Below are 21056 nucleotides of genomic sequence, written 5' to 3' on the forward strand. Positions count from 1 at the left end.
CTGGCTGTCCTGGAACTTACTTTGTAGACCAGGCTGGCCTCGAACTCAGAAATCTGCCTGCCTCTGCCTCCCAAGTGCTGGGATTAAAGGCCTGCACCACCATCACCTGGCCTATAAAGCTTCTTAAATGGAGGTACCCACACAGGTGGTCCCTTGTCTGTCCTTGCTAATGTCACTTAACTTAGTATGTTTAAGACTCCAGTCCTGTGCCATTGTTGTACAGCTGGATAATTGCATGAGTACACTAGAGTCGTTTCCTCACTTATCTCTTAGTAGAAAAGCAATCGACCTTGTGTCTCTTGTGAATAAGACATTAACCTGGATGATTGCTCAGTTGCCTCTCTCATTAGACCTACTCAATGTGGCAGAGAGTTTTCCAGGCATACAAAAATTCTTTAGTTCAAACGAATGAAACAACTTATTCTTGTAGTTACATTTGGGTTTGTTTTATTTCCTCCATACGTGTAGAGGTATAACTACGGAGTATTGGGATAATTGTGTATTTCACTATTTGAGGAAAAACCATACATATTATTTTCTGCTATGGCTTTACTATTTTATATTTCCATTAGTAATATCCAAAGATGTCTTAATTCTATTTAGTTTTATATGTTTTAATTATTAAATGATCTTCTCTTTGTTTCAGGAAGAGGATTTGAATGAAACTCTTAAATCACTCTATAACCACCCAGTACCAAAGGCAAACACTCCTGTCAACTTGAGTGTGGTAAGTACTTCATTAGTTGTTTTCAGACACAATTCATTCTCTCTTAAGAATGCACATCTGCTCCAGGAGTCATTGGCCAAAATCACCCTGTTTCCATGAAAATGTCAAAGATGGTGTTAACCTTGCTTGGTGCTAATAACTGAAATCCATAAATAATAAATATATAAATTCACACACATACATGTATGCACACACACACACATAGACACACACACACACACACACACACACACACACACACACACATTTCTACAATAAGGTGGGCATCACAAGAGAAAGTTGTATAGTAATGTAGAATTCCGGCTAAACCGCCCTTGTCTTTCCTTACATGCAAACCTACCTTCCAGGGTGGTTGTGATCCCTGGAACTGCGATCAGCATTCGTGTGAACAACAAGCTCCTGTGCCCGCTTGCTGAATCCTCTTAGTGAACTTTCCCTGTTACATTGCTTAGGTTGAGATGCTCAGGATTTGTGGGGGCTTGTTGATATCAAAAGTTGTTGATAACAAAGTATGGAGGTTTCATTCATATCTTTTGTTAAGTTTTCAAATAAAATAGGCTAACATTTATTGATATTGTCATTATTTCTTGTTAATATGTTTGGTGTTTTTCTTTCCAAGAACAAAGAAAAACATTAATAGGTCAAGAATTTTTTTTTTTTAGGCAATTCAACGTGAAATGTTTATTCATGTAAGACATTTTGCAGTTTTGAGTGATTATGAAATTGTTATGCTCATAAAATAACAGTCTTCATGCCTGTATTGCTTCTACCATCTGCAAATAGCAGTACTGTCGTAATCTATTTCTGAAGTCCCCACACTCAGCAGTTTGATTCAGATTCTACAAGTTCCCCTTAAGTGATTCTTCTAGTTCATTCTCATAAAGAGTGTCAGAGTAAACTTTCTTAAACTATAAAGTTCTTTGTTAAAAAATTGTAATTCCTCACTTTGTTTGCAAGTTTAACATTTTTAATGGACCTGTATACATTTGGTATTCTAGGCAACCACTCTCCCTCAGAGACACATGTTAAATTAAAAGAAAATTATTTGACATTGTTTTCATAAACTATATTTTGATCATGTTTTTCCTTCTTCAAATTCTTATATCATCCCTGGTCTTCCTAGGTACCCCATTTCATTCTCTCTCTCTTTCTTTCTCTCTTTCTCTCCCCTTTATCCCTCTCCCTCTCAGAAACAATAACAATAGAAATGGAACCAAAAAGAAAACAACCAACAAAACCCCACAAGTATAACAAAAAATACTTTAAGAAACCAAAACACACACAACCAGAAACCATGAAATCTATTGTGTCTTGGTTAGCTACACATGGGTATGGGGACTGCTCCACAGTGAGCTTGGTACCAGCGACACTCCTTTGGAGAAAACTGATTTTCCTTTTCCTATTAGGTGTCTATTACAAGTAGACTCTTAGTTAGGAGTCTTGGGACCTTGTGTCCATTCCCTTCTCTCAGTACTTGGTCTCCTCAGGCTCAGTGCAGGCTGTGTGCATGCTGACACAGTCTCTCTGGTTTCCATGTGCAACAGTCATTTTGGGTCTGGCAGATGTGGTGTATGTACTTGGAGACATCATCACCTCTTACTGCTCAACTCTTTCTGCTTCCTCTTTTGCAGAGATCTCTGAGTCTTGAAGGGAGCACTTTGATAAATACATCCCATTTAGGACTGAGTACTCAAGAGTCTCATTCTCTGCACCGTGCCCAGCTTTGGGTCACTGTGTTAGTTCCCATCTATTTTAAGAAGAATCTTACCTGATGAAGGCTGAGTGAGGCACTGATGGATGGGTATAGCGATAGCTCATTAGGAGTCATTTCATTGCTAAGTTCCAACAGAATAGTGGTATTCAGTTTTTCATAAGGCAAACCACTCCATGAGATGGACCCCTTTTCAACACTACTAAAATGACTAAGAATCTTAAATTTCTTTATATATAATTTTGAGACAGAGTAATGAGTGCATGGTGGCTATGAGCCTCACTATGTTGGTCTTGCTGGCATCCAGTTTCTAGTCCTTCTGTCATAGCCTCCCAAATACCCAACATACCAGTCTGTAACTTCCTGTTTTATATAGAAAATTTCTAAACTTTTGCCTTCCACTTTCAGGTTCACCTACTTAGCACTTAGTTTTTTTTTTTTTTTTCTTTTCTGTCTCACTATTTTATCTCACTCTTGTCTTATCATTCTAGTCAGCACCTTAAGTGAACACCATCCTTTCCATTCACTGCAAAGCCCTTTGTCGGCTGACTGCCTCTAGAACCTGCCCTGTTCCTGCTCTTATGAAGTCCTCATCACACACTTGACCATGTTTGTTCTCTCCTTTGCTGACTTTGCTCCATGTGTTTTCACTTGCTGCAAACTGCCCAAGTGGATAGAATTGATTTCCACTGGGGACGATGGAATGGAAAGCGAGGAGACGGGATTTGTTTTTTTTTTTGGGGGGGGGGAGTGTTTTTTCTCTTCTTTTTTCTTTTTTCTTATCTTTTATTTTTTATTAGATATTTTCTTTATTTATATTTCAAATGCTATCCCAAAAGTTCCCTATCCCCCCCCACCCCACCCTGCTTCCTTATCCACCCACTCCTACTTCTTGGCCCTGGCATTCCCCTGTACTGGGGCATATAAAGTTTGCAAGACCTAGGGGCCTCTCTTCCCAATGATGGCCGACTAGGCCATTTTCTGCTACATATTTTTTTAACTCAAATCTGAAAGTCTTCAGCAGGCATAGATGTTTCTATCTAAATAGGTTATTGGAAGTATATAAGAAAAAGCTAAGATCTGCTCACCCAGACAGGCTATCATGAAAAAGAATAGAAATTATGTGAGAACTAGAGAAAAGATCAAGTAAGGAGAAACTCAAGATTCTCAAATCATTGAAACCCAAATAATGTAGAGACCATAGTTAGTCAGAATGCAGTAGAGGGATGGGAGAAGTGAGGGCAGCAGAAGAGCCCCGAAGTTATGACAAGAAGATATCAATCTCTCAACTATTGTTTTTATATATAATCCAAACTCTTTGTAAAGAGTGATGAAGCATGTATGTGTTTAATTAAATAATAGAAGCAGCACTTGTAGAGGATTAATAAGTATTGAAGATGGACTCTGGAGCTTCAGAGGTGACTCTCCCCTTGCTATTCTTGTAGAGGATAGCTTTATCCAGGACCCAATCAGTGGCTCATTGTTGCATCTAACTCTGGTTCCAGGTGACCTGATGCCCATCTTTGGCCTCCATAGATAACTTCACATGTGTACATAAATACAAACACATATCATATAAATGTAAATAAATCTTTACAAACTGTACTCTATTCAAGCCTGTTACTGAATTTGGTTTTGGTGTGGTACTCAGGGCCATGTTATCCACTGAACTGTGTTCCAGACCCTTATTTTCTTTGTAATAAAATAACTGTACCTGTTGATGTGCTATGTTGTAATATCCTGCTGATTCTATTAAGTATTTTTAGATTGAATATGTGAATAAAATCAAGGTTTTTTTTGGTCTCATTTCATTTAATGAAACATTCTCCAATTTTCCCATATTACCACAATTGACAGTAGTCTGCCATGCTACTACATGTGTATAAATAAAATTACCTTTAGAATGTATGTCTGCTGGTGGAAGCTAAGGGTGATTTATTTCTTGGCTATTGTGAATAGAGCTTCTCTGAACAAGGGTGTACATTCTCCCTGCATTGAACTTGGGCTGCAGCTTTACTGCTGTCCTGTCTTTTGAGTGCATACTCAAGAGTCGATTGCTGGATCAATAGGACATTTTGGTGTGACCCTTTGGAGAAGCCTCTGTGTTGTTGTCCATAGTGGTTTTGTGTATTTCCATTTCCACCAACTATGCATCAATGTTCTCTTTACAGTTTCCTCAGCACTTGCTCCTTTTTGTCTGCTTTAGAGTATTTGCCAGACTGGAGTGAAGTAGAGTACTGCAGTTTTGCTTTTCATGTCTCTAATGCTTGGTGATGTTAAACACCTTTCTATATACCTGATGAGCAGTTAGGCTTTTGGATTAATAGTATATAACATTTTTCAAATCTTGTGTACTTGTTTTCAAGCTACAGTTATCTAATTTATTAGTAAAATACATCTGAAGTTCAGTAACTTATTTTGCTTTCAATAGCAGATTACTATGCACCCAGTCCTGTCCATGAGTGACTCGAGGAATAGCGTACTTGTTGTGAACTAGCCCTGGAGACTGATTTTATCTCACAGTTAAAACTGATGCTCTTCAGCATCTTTACTGGAGTTCTTAGAAGTAATTATTGATCAGTGGAATATTGAAGATTTTATGAAAAGTTAATATATAAGTGATTTTTAAAAAGTACTTAAAATGATTGATTAAATATTCACTGCCTTTCTACACACAGTTCAAGACTTTGCACAGGACATTTCTAGAATAAATTAGCAGGTCAGAATTTAGAATTTCCTATATAATGAATGTCACTCAAATACTCTTAGTAGATAATATAGCAACATGGGTTTTCCTCAGTACACAGGAATGTTTTTGTGTAAGCTTCCCCTTTGGAGTAAAATACTCATTTTTCTTTCATAAGAACCAAGAGCTATTTATTGCCAGTGAGCAAGTTCTGAAAGATGACCCCTCACTAATGCCGGTGAGTGAACAGGGCGCTGACTTCTATCATCACTCTTCTGAGATCACTATGCCTTTATGATTCACTATGGGTCTTTGGAAAATGGAAACGAACTATTAACAATAATCAATTAGAATATGTTTTCTGTTTATACTTTCTTTCACCTAATTTTCTGAGGCACATAATATGAAAAACACAGCCAAATAAAGGTGTTTAATGGACCTAATCTTGCATTTTCTCTTTTCAGTAGTATGCTGAAGTCTATTGACTGCATGACATTCCTGTCACAATTATTTCTTGTTACAAGATAATCTTGTGGCTTATCTCATACTGTTCTTCTGCCCTGGAAAATTATGCACTGTGACCCTGTGAAACAGCCTTTGACTAGTTCAGCTCTGTTGAAAATACTGTTGAACATTTCTCTCCCTATCTTTAGATATAAGACAATATTAAATTATTCATATATAATTAAGGCATTCAAATCATTTAGCATAATATGAACAGAAAATAGAGCGGTTGGATGATTGCACTTTGATTTGGATAGATAATATGGTTTTTTTGGGTTAGTGGAGTATAGAGACTCAGTATCCTTTTCATGTAAATAATTGATGATATTGTTTTGTTTATTCTGGAAGTGAATATTTATTTATTGGTGTATCCATAAGTTCATAGTTTTGGATAGCAAATACATTTTAAAATTTCAGTTATTGAAAGATTATCTTCATTGTTCTTTTCTGAAGAGTATACTTGCTACAAAATGTATTTACTATAGTTCATCATAGAAACCTTAGGAGCTATTATATTTTATAGACTCTTCAAATAGCCTGCTTTTATTTTTCAGTCTACATAAATAATATTTTGAAAATACATGTTTTAGATATACATACATACATATATATATATATATATATATATATATATATATATATAAAACCTTTTGGAAATACATTCTTTTTTGTGCTAATACTTGTGAGATTCTTACTCTGCTTCTGGCCAATTTCAAAGGCTCCTATTTTGGGAGCCTCACTTTTGAATCCTTAAAGTTTTTTAGATCTGCCATGTCATCTGAGACTCTTCCCCCCATTTAACAAGTCCAGAATGGTAGTCTGTAGCCTTCACTAGTCAATGTTTTTTTCTTATTTTTATTTCAAATTGTATAGAACATGAAATGTAATCTTTCCCTCCTGTGCTTCATTTCTGCTAACTAGCACTCCTGTTTCATCACACCTGACATAACTGGACTCCCAACGATACCGGAGAGTGTAAGTGTCTGCTTTCTACTTCTAAAACTGTTCTGTTACAAATGTCTGTGACCAGGGTGGTCAGCTTAGGGACAAGCACACACACTTAGCTCCTGAGCATGGCTGTCTGTAATGTGAGGAAGTGTCAAGGCGTGGCTTCTACCAGTGGGAAAGAATGAAAACAGGAAAATTTTGCCCTTTGCAGTCATCTTATTAAATGGCCCATTGAATTTTCGACTTCCTCTTTGTAACTTGGTTTAATCGTTAGTGTCCTGGTTGTTGATGGCCTGCTTTTAATTTAATGCAGAGGCATTTTATTGGACTTGAGGATATTGTAAGAAATAATGCTTATTACATTGTTAATTGTAGCTGTATTGGAAATACTTTGTGCATCTCAAAACTTATACAAATAGGAGCACTCACAAATAAGTAGAAGTGATAGATATCTTTTCATGTTGTTTGATAACTGTGGGAAAGGGAAAGACTCTCTTTAGTTTTTCTTAGAACATTAAAATAAATGTGTTATAAACCATCAAATGAAAGGAAGGTCAGCAGGAAGGGTCATGCAGGCACTGGTATTGACTCAGGTGGGTGCTGTTTTCCATTAGTTATTTGCATTTACCTCAGGTGAGTGCTATTTTCATATATTTTCAAACTATTTATAGCATTCGCTTTCTCAAACATTGAGTAGTGAATGAAGGCAGAATGTGTGTGGGTGCGTAAGGTCAGAAGTCAGCATTGATGTCCTCTATTACCTCCACCTTGTTTTGTGATAGAGGCCACAGCTGCTGCTCACCAATCCTTCTGAAACCCATCTGCCTTCACCTCCAAAGTGCTACTTTCTTAGGAGCCTTTGGGTTTAGGTTTGTGGAGATGCCGAGGATTTGAACTCAGGTCGTCATGGTTGTGTGGCAGGCATTTTACCAACTCTACCATTTCCCAAACCCCCCAATTATAAATTTTCTAGTATCAATTCAAGACTATCAAATTAAAACTTCAAGAAAGATAAGTCTTATGAATTCCATTGAAAGGGTTTTCATATAAACCCTATGAAAAGGCTTTGCATCACCTTGATCTTACAATGTGGGCTCAGGATAGGCTGTCCAAGCTCTCAGGTCTAATAATGAATCCTTGCCCTTTGTACCTGATAAGCACTGGGCCATGGCTGCTTACTATGGTCAGACTCAGATAGCCATGATCTGGTCACTTGAAAGTCTCACAGACTTACTCTCCTTGTCTTTCTCTCTAGTTACCCCTCCTACATTCACTAGCAAACAGTTCATAGTTTCTATTTTACTTTTTAAAATTTTCTATTTTTTACACACACACACACATACACATACATATGCCTGCCTGCCTGCCTGCCTGTCTGTCTGTCTGTCTTATGAGAGAGAGAGGCGGGGGAGGGGAGAAACTGAGTGAATTTTGGGTAGGTCAGATGACAAGAGTATAGCCCTCTCCTTCCACCATCTGGGTCCCAGTTGTTGAGGTCAGTCTTGAAAGCAAGTGCCTTACCTGCCAAGCTAGGCGAGAGCTCTAATTTCATCTTTCCAGACTATTTTCAAATATTTAAAGAAGCAAGCATTCTATTAAACCCTGGTTACTGAGAATATAAAATTTTTTTTTTTTTTTTTTTTTTTTTTTTTTTTTTTTNGGCTGGCCTCGAACTCAGAAATCCGCCTGCCTCTGCCTCCCGAGTGCTGGGATTAAAGGCGTGCGCCACCACGCCCGGCTGTAAAAAATATAAAATATAAAAAATAAATATTTATGCTATAACTGGCACACTTTCCCACTGTCCTATTGGAGGAAACAGAATATAAAATTCACAGTGCTGTATTTTGAGGGCAATACCTTTCCACATAGGGATGGCCAGTCTTTGTGATGATAAAAAATGTAGTTCTGTTGTAGGTTGCAAAGGTAATGTTGTGTATGGAGTTGAGTCAGAAGGTGAAAGAAGCGTCAGAGAAAACAGAAAGCAAGCCTCCTCCCAGCAGCTGATCACCACTCACTGAGCCTTAAGCTTTTATTTATTTGAGATGCCATGATTGCCAATTTGTCTTGTAAGATCTCTGCCTTTTACAGGTTTGAGAGATGGATCTCTTATGTTCTTGCTCAAAAACATTTCAGCCTTTTGGCTCTTTACCCACCATCCTCTACACATTCCGTGCATTATAATATTTGCTTCAGACAGACCCTAAGAATGTAGCTCATCTCTGTTTTGTTGTTGTTTGTTTTGTAGTGGAAGTCTAACAGGTGTAGTCTAACAAGTGTAGTCTAACAGGTGTATTGACTTGAGGAATCAATCACAAAGTTGTATTTGACTACAGTAGTAAAAAGGAAGCCTGCTCCGATGTAAAGCCTACATATTTTCTTTAATAATGAAGCAAAGGCCTGCGTATAAATCTACCTTCTCCATTGGGTACCTTTGGTACCTGAGAGGGAATGGTAGAGATAAAGTAATTCCAGTGTAGTAGTTTCACAGACCTCTGTTTAGATGTGAACCTCCAGGAGTAGTTGGTTTAACTGGGACCCTCGGATACATGCTCTAAAGCTGATAATTCATCAGGTTTCAGTTGGAGCTGGGGAGATTGCAGTGTGGGGAGGAAAACTGGGATGTGTGTGAGTCCTGCGATCGTCCTTTGAGAAATACTTGTATAGAGTAGATAATGTTTTAAATGACAGTAGAATGTACTGTGCTTATGTCAGCAGATAGTATTAGATTTAATTATTTTTAATGAATGCCACTTCTAATAATACCATCTTTTGTACTTTAGGACTGCAAATGTATAAAATGTTTTCCCTTGTATCCATGTGTATGGTAGTTCAAACAGTTCTTCTCCCTCGTGCAGAGAAACCTGACCGAGTACTTTGTTGCCGTGGATGTGAACAACATGCTGCGATTGTACGCCAGCATGCTGCATGAGAGGCGCATCATTATTACCTCGAGCAAATTAAGCACTGTAAGTCCTTCACACTTGTGCCTTTGACTAACACATATTGAGTGCTTCACAAAGAGACCTAAACACATCTGCACATTTAGAACTGTGCTCTGTGTACTTAAAAGACAATATCTACATATTTTTAATATATGGTTTTTATCTGGCTCTTGAAGTATAAAGGTCTGATTTAAAGAAAGCTTCGCAGATGCATTAAGTCAAGTTAATTATTTTTCCTTATCAAGAGAAGAGGTGGTTTTTTTTCCCCCCCTTTTAAACTCTCTGGAGTTCATTTTAGTGCCTTGATCATGTAGAGAACTCTTAAGAGCTATTATGAGATTTTATTATTCACTTGTAGCTTTTTCCATTGGAGCTACTTGAATGACACTGTGGGCCATGATAATAGCTGCTATCCTAACCAGGTAATAGCAGATTCATCTTTGTCGCCTCGCAGGGCCTAGGAGGGGATCCTATAATAGTTCTGGTTTGGAGGAGCTCTTCAAGCTGATAATAACTTAAAAGTCAAAGTAGCATTTTTATCAATCGCGGGTTTTATGGCACTCAGTCTGATGTTCTCCTGGAAGGTCTTCATTACTGTGAGAAAGGCAAGAATACAAGGGCTTTCTTAGGCGATAGAAGAGGACTCAAAAGTATTTTGCTAGTGTTCATATTTTCAGTTCATATTTTTTCATTAAACATAAAATTTGAGTAGTTTTGAATTCAAAATATGTAAAATAATTAAAGGTATTTGAATAAACTGTGATATATTAAAAACCATCATTAAATATTTTGTTTCTTCATACATTTATTTTTATACAAAATAAAACTACCTTCAATATTTTATTCTATAATAGAAATAAAATTCAGCTCATGTCATCCCCATTGGGTCCTGGGAGCCTCTTGCTTTCCTGGCATCTGGGACTTTCTAGCGGCTACCCCCATTTCTCCATCCCCCATTGCTCCACACCTCCATTCAATTTCCTGACCCTCTGTACTTCTCCCATCTCCTCCCACTCTTAATCGTGCCCCACCTTTTCCCCTCCCCTTCCTCTTTTCCTTCCAAGTCCCTCCCTCCACCTCCTGTAATTTTGTTTCCCCTTCTAAGTGTAGGACTGAAGCATCTACAATTTGCTCTTCTTTCTTCTTGAGCTTCATATGTCTGTGAATTATATCTTGGGTATTCTGATCTTTTGGGTTAATATCCACTTATCAGTGAGTGCATACCATGTGTGTTCTTTTGAGACTGGGTTACCTCACTCAGGATGATATTTTCTAGATCCATCCATTTGCCTGTGAAATTTCATGAATTCATTGTTTTTAATAGCTGAATAGTACTCCATTGTCTAAATGTACCACATTTTCTGTATCCATTCCTCTGTTAAGGCACATCTGGGTTGTTTCTAGCTTCTATTATAAATCAGGTTGTTATGAACATAGTGGAGCATGTATCCTTGTTATATGTTGGAGCATCTTTTGGGCATATGGGTTTGCAACCCCATAGGAAGAACAACAATATCAACCAACCAGAAACCTCAGAGCTCCAAGGGACTAAACTACTAACCAAAGAGTACACATGGAGGGACCCATGGTTCCAGTTGCATAAGTAGTAGAGGATTGCCTTATCTGGCATCAATAGGAGGGGAGGCCATTGGTCCTGTGGAGGCTTGATGCCCTAGCATAGGGGAATGCTAGGGCAGTGAGGTGGCAGTGAGTGGGTAGGTAGGGGGCTCCCTCATAGAAACAGGGGGGAAGGGGAGTGGGATAAAGGGGGATATCATTTGAAATGCAAATTAAAAAAACCAATAATGTGTGTGCATATGTGTGTGTGTATGAAACAAAACAAAAAATTCTTCTTTTAGAAAATTGTAGCACTTTTAGACTACATAGGGTTTTAACATTCTTCCAGCTTATGAAGCTAATGTTTAACAAGGTGTGGATTTTCTTGTGCTGGCTTGAGTTGGCTCCGTGGTTGAGGTTAAGAGTACTGGCTTTTCTTGCAGAGCATTTGGGTTTGGTGCCAGCACCCACATGGTGGCTCAGAGTGGTTTGTAACATCAATATGGTACACACAGATATGCAGGCAAACTTTACATACCTTTAAATTAAAAAAAAAAAAAGCAAAACAAAAAACCAAGGCATTTTCAAAGAAGTTAAATCCCCACCCCCAACCTAAAAGCTATTGGGGATCCAAAGTCTGAAACAAAACATGTGGTCATCCTTTGTGTGAGCTACCCCTGCACCCTAGAGTCAAACTCATGCAAGCTGCAGATGCAGGGTGAGTGATATTGTTAGAATCATTACCTTTTAAATTGAAAATATGCTCATATTGAAAATAATTGTATGTAGAGGAGGTTATATGTAGATATGAGGAGACAGCATCAGGCTGTAAGTACTAGAGAGTGACTCCAGTTAGTGCTTCCTCTGAGAGTTGCTGAGGAACCCGGCTGACTGATTCTCACTCGGCCATTCAGGGCTGGCTACTCACATGGGCTCCTTCTTGATCTTCCCCTTCTCGCTTCTCATTTTCCACACATAATTTTAAAATTCTAAAGACATTTCTGATGGGAACTATTCTCATGATGACAAAGATTATTATAAGAGCTGCCTTGTAGTTTTAGGAAGTAATTCATACATACAGTATTTTTGTGCCTGCCACTGTCCTAGCCAAATTCAGCAATAAGACAACCAAGGCCAGTTTGTGTGTTCATATAAACTGGCATGCAATACTTAAACAGCTGAACAAAAAAGGATCTGTTGTGTCATGTGGAATGTGTACCAAGTTATAAGAGATAAAATGAGTATGTCCAAGCTGGGGGTGAGTGGTAGGTTTGTGTTTTGTACAAAGTGAGTGTGTGGATAGACTACATCTCTAATGAGGTAGAACTTAAACAGATGGGGACCAAGCTGGGAGTGAGCTCTTTGGGTGAAATATAATGACTGTTTAGGAAAACACATGAGGAAATCTGAATCCAGGCTTTAGAAAAAGACTGCTGTCTTTCTTGGTTTTTAATATATTGCCCCCCTTAATGGAGGGGTAACCTTTATTTGACTTTGCTTCTTCACATGTGAAGTGAGAAGAACGTCCATCTCGATCTGCTTGGTTGGCTGTTGAGAGTAAGGAGACACACCAATAGGAAGTGATTCGGATTATGTCTGCATGGTAGACCTGGTCAGTGATTATCAATGCAAGGTTGTTAGTATTCTGGACTTATTATTTTGAAAAGCAAATTTTAATAGAGCTTATTATTAAACAGAATTATTTCCAGTGTTCACGGTGGGCCTCATATCAATCGTTTATGGCAATCCATGAAAGCTCGTGGTTCCATCTCATGTTTTAGTTCTCTTTTGCTTTCATTTCTGGGTCATTTGGGCTGATAAAATAAGCATAATTCTAATTTGCTTTTGTAATGTCTTCACCCTTCTTATGCATGGGAAGGGGCTTTACTACCTTGGACAGTTTTTTTGCATATGCAGTCTGAATAAATGCAAGTGCTATAAACTACATGCAAAGTGAAGGTCAGGGTCTTATAACATAAAGTAGAGGAACATTAGTTAGTTTGTTTTTTAGATGTTTAATGAAATCACTAAAACACACAAAGGTAGAATAGATGCCTTGGTTCTAAACTTTTTTACGTTTTTGTATTTTCATATACTATAGATACTTCCTCATGCCCAACATTAATTTATGAAGCTGTGTTTTACAGCCCCTGATTACTTTGTACATCTGTAGTTGGCATTTGAGTTACTATTAAGAATGAATACACACTAAAGTGCCTTAACATTGATAATTTTATTGCTACTTTGCGAGATTGTTTTCCTTTGGCCATTACTCTTTCATCATACTTTTCACATAAAATCGATGCCAGCCCTACTCGAAACGTGCCGGGGATTTTCATCGGTGTCTGGTAGTAGTAAATCAGGTAACTTGAAGATGATTTTCTTCATATGATGTTTGTAATTAAGATAATTTGTCATTTTCATGAAGGTATAAACTTTATAATTAGTTTTAAGTTATGTAAACCAGTTATCAATTTCTTTATGTTTCAGAACTTTTAATGAGCCCTTTCCCATTTGCAGAACTGTAGTATAGTGTTAGTATTACTATATTTTTACGTGCTTAAGTGTAATGAGTTAGGACATCACCAGTTTTGCTTGTGTTCTTTGATGTATAGATTGTTCAGTACACAGGATGGCTTCTGGAAGTCTCAACAAGCTTGTTGATTTTATGCATGCTGTAGGCAGGCCTAATGTTTTAAGTCAGAGTGAATCCTAGCAGACTAGCACAACATCATTTTATGGTTTCATATATTCAAAGCAGAGGAATAAATCATGATACTATACAGTTGTATCAGTTGACTTATTGCTGTTTTGTGACTGTAGATCTGGAGGACTGCTGTTTAAAGCCATGTCATGGGTTCTCAAATCAGTCAGGCGTGAAGCCTTGTCATATGCCTCTGTAATTGTTCCTCACCAGACTTCCTCTAACTAGTCAGCTGGGGCTGTGCATTTTGTCTCAAACACCCAGCTGGCCAGCATCTGACAAGAGCTCTTTCTCATCATCCTGTCAGTAATATGTTAACTAGGGTGTACGTTTATGGTTTGTAGAAGCAGGTAAAAGCAGTGGATCTCTTGAAAGCAGATGTCTAAATGTTAGCACTATTGTGACCAACATATAGTTGGTAAGTATCGTCCTCTTAATGATGTGCCCATACCGTTTACAGACATTTGATTATAGATGTGTACTATTTCTGGAATATTTAGAGTGAATGGTATGCTGTTAGTGCTGGAATTGTGTTAATAAAGTGTACGTTCTCCTTTGTTATTGCTGCCCCCAGGCACACAAGCATATGCTTTCTCTCACCTTCTCATTAATTCTATCAAGGGCATATGTAGAAAGACATCTTGTGATCAGAAAATCAGCTATTAAATAGTAGTTTTTAAGGCTTTGACTAAGAGAGTACAGAGCATTTTAACATCATTATCTACACTGGATATATTAATTTTTCTTCTTTTAGTGGAGACATCTTCATTTAACTGAAACTTCAACCACACTGTCCTTTTCTGGAGATTTAGACTGAACAGTTGTTGAGAGAACAGAGTGCACCCAGGTTTGCTTCCTGATGGAAATTATTGAAGTGCTCTTGCCCTGGGTTTAAGATGATAGCAGAGAAGTACAGTGTAAACTTTGTATCTGGAATTTTCTTAGAGGTTTTCTAGGAACAATTTTAAATTTTGCATTATCCTAAAATCCCTATACTCTGAATAAGTTCCTGAAACTGTGGATAATGACTGCTTACCAGTGTATTATGTACATATATACGCTGCCCCTCTGAACAGACATTTCCATCAGAGCTTTCTGAGTGTGACTAAGTGTGGAGATGGCTGGGATGAGGTTCTTGTGAAACACTTTGCAGGAAGGCATGTGTGCAGGGTGCTGCTGGTGCTGGTGCTGGTGCTGGTGCTGGTGCTGGAGGAGGAGGGGGAGGAGCAGGAAAAGGAGGGGAAGGAAGAGGAATAAGAGGAGGAAGAGGCCTTTAAAAAAACTACCAGAACTTCTATTTCCCCTGTCTCAGAGTTTCCCTCTTTTTCCAGGGAAGTGTGCACCCTTTTCTGGCTGAGCTTAGCAGCCTTTGTCTTTTAAAAACACACAGTTGGCCTTCACTTCATACATCAGGAGGTTTTATATGACAGCCATGGCATCCTGTTAGTGGTGCATTCATTTACCATGCAGATTCTACCAGCTTGGCTCCTACAATGCTGCTCACCACAGCATTGATCTTGGAGGATTTCTGGTAGCTCAATTAGGTTTTATATAGAATGATGACTTGATTTTGTGCTATTGATTATAAACATGAAGTTTAAGAAAAGATCTATCTGTCTGTCTATCTACTATCTATCTATCTACCTACCTACCTACCTACCTACCTATCTATCATTTGTCTGTCTGTCTGTCTGTCTGTCTTCTCCAGTCTTTGGCCAAACTGCTGCTGAAGATAACTTGATTTCTGTATTTGTATGGTTTCTTCTTCTTCTTTTTTTTTTTTTTTTTTTTTTTATGTTGGAGTTTGGCAGCATTTTTCTTTTGATGTGTGCCCTCTGGTTATAAACTGTCAAGCACCTGACTATAGATACCGAACTCAACATTTTCAAAGAGACCTTATCTGTTTTGATAATTGTATCTTACTACTTAGGGCTGATTTGGTCAATGACCTCATCCACTCCTGCATCTTCCCCAGCAGCGAGGCACAGATCCTGCTTCTGCAGCTCCCTTTCCTCTGATCCCTGTCTCTTTCCCAGCTGCCCACTATCGTAGTTAAGGGAACTATCATTTCCCATGGACATTTCTTTTAGTAACATATATTGATCACCAACATCTCAATGTGCATAAGATATTATCAGTATCATCTCTGTAACAGTGCATATTGTGTTAGTCATTGTTACCAGCAGATAATTTAAAATGATTTAATTAGCACTTGTTATAAGTGTTGTTGATGTCTAAAGTAGATAGTTGAAAAAGAGATCTTTTGAAACTCGGGCAAACTTTTCATCCTCATAAAACTAGTGTGTAGTTAAACTAATCTGTCTGACTCTCAAAGAATGTGTTCTCAACCTTCATGCCGTTTTGCCCTTTCTGCATGACTGTTATAAAACCAAATATATCTTTATGCTTTTTCCTAGTATTTCATCATTCCCACTAATGAACTTTAGAGTTTCATAATTTCATTTTTTTAAAAAACATCCGAGCAACATTCCATAGTATAAATGTGCATTTTCTTTCCATTTATCTCTTGATGAACATTTAGGCTGTTTACAGTTTTCTTCCTACTATGAATAGAGCGTGCGTGCGCGCGCGCGCACACACACACACACACACACACACACACACACACACACACACATATATGGTTAAGCTATTGTCTCTGTAGTAGGACAGAGTGTCCTTTGGGTATATTCCCAAGAGTGGAATAGCTGGATCTTGGGCCAAATGTATTCCCAGCTTCCCGAGGAACTGTGTGGTGGACCTCTCATCAGATGTGGTTGCTCTCATGAGACTGTCTCTTCAGGCAGTAGTCATGCACAGCAGGCTTTAACAAAAGGACATTTGAGTGAATACATGAAATCATGCCTTTCATTCTTGCCCAGGTGTGTTTTCAAGGTTCCCTCTGATAAAACATTGTACTTTCCAGCTCCTCCCATCCTTCTTACTCCTGAACACGTCCTATACTCACTGCTAGGCTGATGTTGAAGTATCAGTGAAATCCTTGAGCTTTTTTATTAAGTTGCAATTTCTTAACTTAAGAATTGTGTTTTTACACATGAGAGGCCAATTTACATGTAGACTTTGTATTGTTGTTGTTGTTTTTTTAACTATTTATTTATTTTATGTATGTGAATATACTGTTGCTATCTTAAGACACACCGGAAGAGGGCATTGGGTCCCATTACAGATGGAAGAGCAGTCACTGCTCTTAACCCCTGAGCCTTCTCTCCAGACCCCTAGACTTTGGCTTTTTAAATGATGGGTTTTGTGTATGTGTTTTCTGTTACAGGATGTTAATTTTTAAAGAAGCTCATCTAAATGTTAATGACTTCAGGAAAAAGTGTCAATACACCTTGAACTCTTTTTAGTTCTGTTTATTTATATTGCAATATTGATTCTTGTTCAGTATATGAGCTGACCTGGCTTAGGATTCTTTTGGCCTTTGTCTAGTATGAGGTAAATGTAAGACACTCTCTCAATAAGACTAGTTTTGTATTCACTGTCCATTTTCATGTGCTCCATAAATGAAATTGCTGTGTTTGTTCCTGTAACTGGTCCTGAGACTGTTTGATACATGTGGCATCTTGTCCATCCATCTTCATTTTCATCCTCCTCCAGAAACTCAGAAGGCTGAGTTTTTCTTGGTAGAATGACACTGTCTTTTGTTCCTTACGCATCTCCAAGTTAGTCATGGGGGTTGTTGTTGTCATTAAAATTATTCATTTATTTGCATTGAGACAGTATCAAGAATTACTACAGAAACACCCTTGGCTCTACTTCTAGTCCTCTTTGCTCCTGTTTCCTTTTTTCTGTTGAAACCAGTCACTGCTGCCAGTGGCCAGTACTTCTTTAGCAAATAGATTTCGTGGCTGGGAGTAATCTTATCTGCCAATGCAGAAACAGTTCCCTAGTCTACTAGTAAGCTTCAGCTGTCGATTCCCCTCACAGCCTCCCCCATGGAGTCTCAGTTGGAGATTGCCTCTATCAGACTGGTTTGTAGGCATGTTAATGTAGGAGTACTCAGTCTCCTGAGGACAGTGCCATTCCTATGTAGGAGGTCCTGGGCTGTAAAGAAAGCTAGCTGAGCAAGCCAGTAAACAGTGTTCTTCCATGGGCTCTGCATCACTTTATGATCTGACTTCTCTCAGTGGACTGTGACTTCCAAGTATAAGCTCAAATCAATCTTTTACTCTGGGAGTTAATTTGAAATAGTTAACACCCCAAAACAAAGGAAGAGCTTTATGTTAAAGGAAATACTTGGCATTTGGCAAATTTTTCTAGAAATAGGTTATTAATTAGAGTATTGATTTCTTTGTAAATTGATCAAAACATTTTTAAATTAATCTATTTACATTTTGTGTGCCTGTATGTGCATGTCTGTGTGCCACAGTGTGTGTGTGTGTGTGTGTGTGTGTGTGTGTGTGTGTGTAAGTTAGAGGGAACGTGGGGGAATCAGTTCATGCCTTCTTTGATGTGGATCTCAGGTTTTCAGTCTTGGAGGCTAGCTTCTACTGATTCATCTTGATGACTTTGTTAAAATTCTTATGTCAGTTACTATGTGTGAAGATGTTAAAAGTTACAAATTGTGGTTCTGTAGTGGTATCAATGAAACAAAGCTTATCATTTTAGTAGAAACTCTTAACAGAACTGGGGAGACAGCTCAAGATCTACGAGTTGCTTTTGCACAAGCATGAAGATCTGATTTGAGATTCCTAGTACCTATGTAAAAGCTGGGCTGTGATGGCCACACCTATTACTCTACCATAGAAGGGGAGGAGACAGGCTGATCCAAGTGACTCACAAGCCTGCCATTCTAACTGAAATGGTGAGCTAAAAGTAGAAGGGGACCCCACACACACCTTTTAAGGATGGAGAACAATAGAAAACTATATGTGATGTTTGCTTTAGCCTGTACAAACTCATGCACTGCACACACTTGTGCACACACATACATACCTCATGCACACCCTCTCATTATGAGAAATAGAGGAGGGGGCATGGCACATTAAATTCACTTCAGTGGCACCCAGTTTTTCTTTTAAACTATACCTGATATATAGAAATATAGTTTGCATATTAATTAACAGTATAATGGGATTATTTGACCTATATTTTAAATATAAAAAATATGAGATAAAACAAAAACTATGATGTGAATGTTGGGTAAGACAGAATGACAGAAGGAAAAGAGTACAAGAGAGGGTACCAGAGTCAGAGACCTTCTTATTCATATACTTAGGAGTTCAGAACCCCACTAAACTAGAAGATATAAAATAGGCCCAGAGGGCCTTTTGCCAACCCTTGCAGACCCTGTGCATGTTTCTTCTGTCTTTGTAAGTTCATTTGAGTTTCGCTCACATTGATTTAGAAGGCCTTATCTATTTGGTCTCCTCCATTTCCTCTGGCTTTTACATTGTTTCTACATCCTCTTCTGCGATGATTTAGTACATTTATAAACAGAAAAAATTCAGGGCACATAACCCTTTTTCCCAGAAAAAAAAATCCAAACTAAAAAAAAAAAAATCTTTTTCCAAGTGGGTCAGTGCAGCAAGCTTCCTCAGTCAGCAGTCATGTCCAGTTCCTGTGTGCTGGTGTTAGGTGGAATTAAAGCAAGTCTGGCGTTTGCAGTCACTACCATAAAGAAAAACACACACTGGGTTCTTGTGGAATGCAAAGATGGTTCTTGCTACTTTAGTTCATAAAAAGTTGAATTCTTGAAAGGATTTTATAGCGTGTTTAGGCTACATTATGTGATTACTATATGTAACTCTCTGTGATACATGTGTATAATATGCACACACATGTGTGTAATGTGGAGGAGAGAAAGAGGAAACAAGATATAGAATAAAATCATGTTTGCTAAAGTAAAATGACAAAAATAAATCTGAATAAAGAGTTTCTATACAGTACTTTCTGGTGACAAACAGTAATTCTTCCATTCAGTTTTTTTTTTGTTTTGTTTTGTTTTGTTCTTTGTTTGTTTTTGTTTTTTTAAATAAGGACAAATTGCATGATTGTCATATCTACATGGGAATCCCACAGTCCTCTAATTGCACTCTAAGTGCTTGAGAGGGGACAAGGCAGATTTGAAGATTCAAGGGACTTTGTAGTGAATGAAAAGAAATGTTCCTTCTCTGGACCCAAATGGTACATAAAGAAAATGTTCCGAAATTACTACTGAACAGGCTTTGAAATGGGAACCAGGAAGCAGTGGGTTTATTAAGGGAAAAAGACAAGTTGGGGAGGAAGTGTGCTTGATAGATAGTGTGGCAGCAGTTAGAGAAATCCAAGGAATTGGTGAGGATGAGTGTGACAGTCACCACGGATTGTACAAGGAATTGAAAGCGTTAGCGCCTTGAAGCAGCTCATGTTGTGGCCATTGCTGTAGCTCCCATTCCACTTTCACTAATGCTCATGTTTAGTGAGTGCGTTCTAGATGACAAGTGTGTGTCACCTTCCTGAGAAAAACATCTAAAAGAAGAAAAATTTAGTCATTTGGCTATGTATGTGAAGCTAGCACAGTGACCATGATGTCATGAGTAGAACTGTCCAAAGATTAGGTGTGATATAAAGGTAGAAAGTATCTTTAGGAATCAGGCAGCACACAGTTTGCCCTATGGAGTCTGAATGTGGTCCTCCAACTTTATACATAGACCTTGTCAGGGGGACAATATTACTTTTAGAAACTGATTAAATTATGAGATGAGAACTGTGGTGGTTTGAATAGGTTTGGCCCTCATACACTGTTTGAATGTCCCATTGAGAGTGGTACTATTAAGAAGTGGGGCCTTCTTGGAGTAGGTGTGGCTTTGTTGGAGGAATTGTGTCACTGTGGGGGTGGACATGGAGGTCTCCTATGCTCAATCTCCACCCAGTTTGGAACAGTCTCCTCCTGCTGCCTATGGATCAAAATGTAGAACTCTCAGCTTCTTCTCCAGAACAATATCTGCCCTCATGCCACCATGTGCTACCATGGTGATAATGGACTAAACCTCTGAAACTGTAAGTCAACCCCAATTAAGTGTTTCCTTTATAAGAGTTGCCATGGACATATGCAGCAGAAAGCTGCCTTGACTGGCATCAGTGGAAGAGGGTTGGTGCACCAGGGTAGGGGAATACCTGAAGGGGGGGCACCTTCTTAGAGGTGGAGGAACCCTGGAAGAGTGGACTGGAACAGGGCAGCATTGGGATGTAAATATATAAATAATTTTTATTGGATATTTTCTTTATTTACATTTTAAATGTTATCCTCTTTCCCAGTCTCCCTACCTCCCAGA

The 21056-nt window shown here is 38.3% G+C and overlaps 1 protein-coding gene across 2 annotated transcripts in view; it reads left to right on the plus strand.

The window, feature by feature from the left end:
• Positions 1 to 21056, plus strand: part of Dennd1b (DENN domain containing 1B) — a 209379-nt gene that overhangs the window by 92941 nt on the left and 95382 nt on the right. Inside the window, exons 7-10 of one of the 2 annotated variants that reach the window (XM_021163138.2) lie at positions 647 to 727; positions 5303 to 5362; positions 6550 to 6603; positions 9432 to 9542. In XM_021163138.2, the coding sequence (XP_021018797.2) occupies positions 647 to 727; positions 5303 to 5362; positions 6550 to 6603; positions 9432 to 9542 (306 nt within the window). The remainder of the gene's footprint in view (positions 1 to 646; positions 728 to 5302; positions 5363 to 6549; positions 6604 to 9431; positions 9543 to 21056) is intronic. The other variant, XM_021163128.2, reaches the window with a different exon arrangement.

This window comes from Mus caroli, chromosome 1, assembly GCF_900094665.2.
Source record: "Mus caroli chromosome 1, CAROLI_EIJ_v1.1, whole genome shotgun sequence".
Taxonomy (NCBI): domain Eukaryota; kingdom Metazoa; phylum Chordata; class Mammalia; order Rodentia; family Muridae; genus Mus; species Mus caroli.